The sequence below is a fragment of the Lactuca sativa genome, chromosome 4 (genome assembly GCF_002870075.4).
Source record: "Lactuca sativa cultivar Salinas chromosome 4, Lsat_Salinas_v11, whole genome shotgun sequence".
NCBI lineage: Eukaryota > Viridiplantae > Streptophyta > Magnoliopsida > Asterales > Asteraceae > Lactuca > Lactuca sativa.
Genome location: NC_056626.2, coordinates 385,232,257 through 385,234,381, shown reverse-complemented (window position 1 = coordinate 385,234,381; position 2,125 = coordinate 385,232,257). Strand labels below are relative to the sequence as shown.

Below are 2,125 nucleotides of genomic sequence, written 5' to 3'. Positions count from 1 at the left end.
TTTCGATTATATTAGGTCCTTAATCATCTTGTACATGTTATTCGTATCGAAACCAACCGAACAAATTAATATTTGAACCGAACTGAACCTGTATTGTTTATTTGCCTTGGTTTTCGTTTCACGCAATTACCCTTATTCGGGTTTGAGTCGGTTCAGTCCGGTTCCAACCCAAATAACATCCCTATAGGAGATTTAGATCATATTTAGATGTACGGTAGTTGCGGTTTCAAAAAAAAAAACACCCACACATTATCATTAGATGTAATTTTGACAAAATAAATAAAAAAGAACCCGACCTTTATTCCTGACCCAATTCATTACCCCATTAATTTACTTTGTTTTGGAGACTTGTACCTTTTGCATTGCATATTGTATATTTTCCACTATATATGCTTCTGCTTCCTCGATTAAATTTTTCAGAATACACACAGTTTTCACACCAAGAATACACAGACATAAAAACAATGGGCTCATCTGAACAGTCTTTTTGGAGGTTTGATTCGCCGTTGATATATTTATTTGGTGGGATTGCTGTAATACTTGCTCTGATAGTCGTGGCGTTGATAATTCTGGCGTGTTCTCAACGGAGGCGGCGATTGGAGGCCAACGGTAGTGGAGACATCGAAAGTGGTGGTGATGATCAGAAGGCAGCGAAGGCGGTGTACAACGGTGGCGAAGGAGCAGATGACACACCCAAAATCGTCGTGATTATGGCCGGAGATGAACTTCCGACGTACTTAGCAACACCCACCGACGTCACTTTCAGTGACACCACCACCCATGTTTCTAACTAATGAATCTAGGCGTTTCCCCGGAGATTGTAAATTCCGAGGAGCAAAAATTTTGAGTCTGAGTCCACCAATTTTGTTTTTGTTATCGTTTTTTTTTTTCGGGAATATGTATCTTAGAGAAATGAGTTTATCTCAGAGTTTGAATGGATGAAATGTTCAAGAGCAATTGTATAATCTTAAATTTGTATGAGCTTTTTGTTGTGATTCTGCGAGAAAAACACACAAGAACAGTGTCAAAGCTAAGGCGGAGCAAGTTTCCTCACCGGTGGTCAAAGATTAAAACGGCGGAGAAAAAACTTTATCGGTTTTTGATAAAAAAGGAAAAAAAGAAAAAGCAGGGCCTGAGCGGCTGAGCCTGATCACGAGGCTCCATAAGTAACCTATGCGATATTGAATTCGAATTCAATAAAATTAATATATATATATATATATATATATATATATATATATATATATATATATATATATATATATATATATATATATATATATATATATATATATATATATATATATATATATAAACCAAATGATCATTAGGCTACTTTTATAAGTTGACAAATAGTATATCAACCAAAAATTGAGGGTTCAAATCCAAAACATATAAAACATCACACTAAGGGAGTCGTGCCGACTACTTTTATAAGAAGATAGAAAGAGACTCGATAAACAGTTGCTGAATTGTCAAATTTTCTGTGAATATGTAAAATGGTCTTAAACAATTGACAAATTCAACCATTTGTTACGGCTGTGAAGCTATTCAATAAAGTCCAACGGATCATACATAGTAATGTTATGACTCTTAGATCTATTGATATTATTTTTAAAAGAATTAATTTACCATTCAAAAAGAAGGTTGTGACACAGTTTGTTGGTCGTTTGCCTGCTATGTCTATATAAATTTTTTTTATGGAACTTAAATATAAAAAAAGGAAAAACATTTTTATTTTTTTTGTTAGACACATTAATAATATACAAACTAAAACTTTTGTTTCTAATAACTTCTAAATCAAAATAAATACGTTTCAAATAAAATTGAACTTATGTTATTTGATAGTATTTACTTGACTTAGATCTAATTGAGCTAATATCTAACTAACTCAGACATAACCAAGAAACTAACCAAGTAAAAAGACATATGAGATAAGTTGCGATCAACAACTTAAAGACTTTTAAAATATGATACCATACAAGGTATACATGAGAGAGTTAAATTTAATGTTTTATGAGAATTAATAAAAAAAAATAGACAATATAATTTTTTAAAATAATTAAATTACAAAATACTAATAATATTTTATAAGTACTTACGGTTTGAACACAGTTAGCATTCA

The 2,125-nt window shown here is 31.9% G+C and overlaps 1 protein-coding gene across 1 annotated transcript; it reads left to right on the top strand.

The window, feature by feature from the left end:
* Positions 1-413: 413 nt before the first annotated feature.
* Positions 414-998, top strand: LOC111893245 (protein GLUTAMINE DUMPER 2). The gene has a single exon (XM_023889308.3). The coding sequence runs from the start codon at positions 465-467 to the stop codon at positions 792-794; it is 330 nt and encodes a 109-aa protein (XP_023745076.1). The 5' UTR covers positions 414-464; the 3' UTR covers positions 795-998.
* Positions 999-2,125: the final 1,127 nt, after the last annotated feature.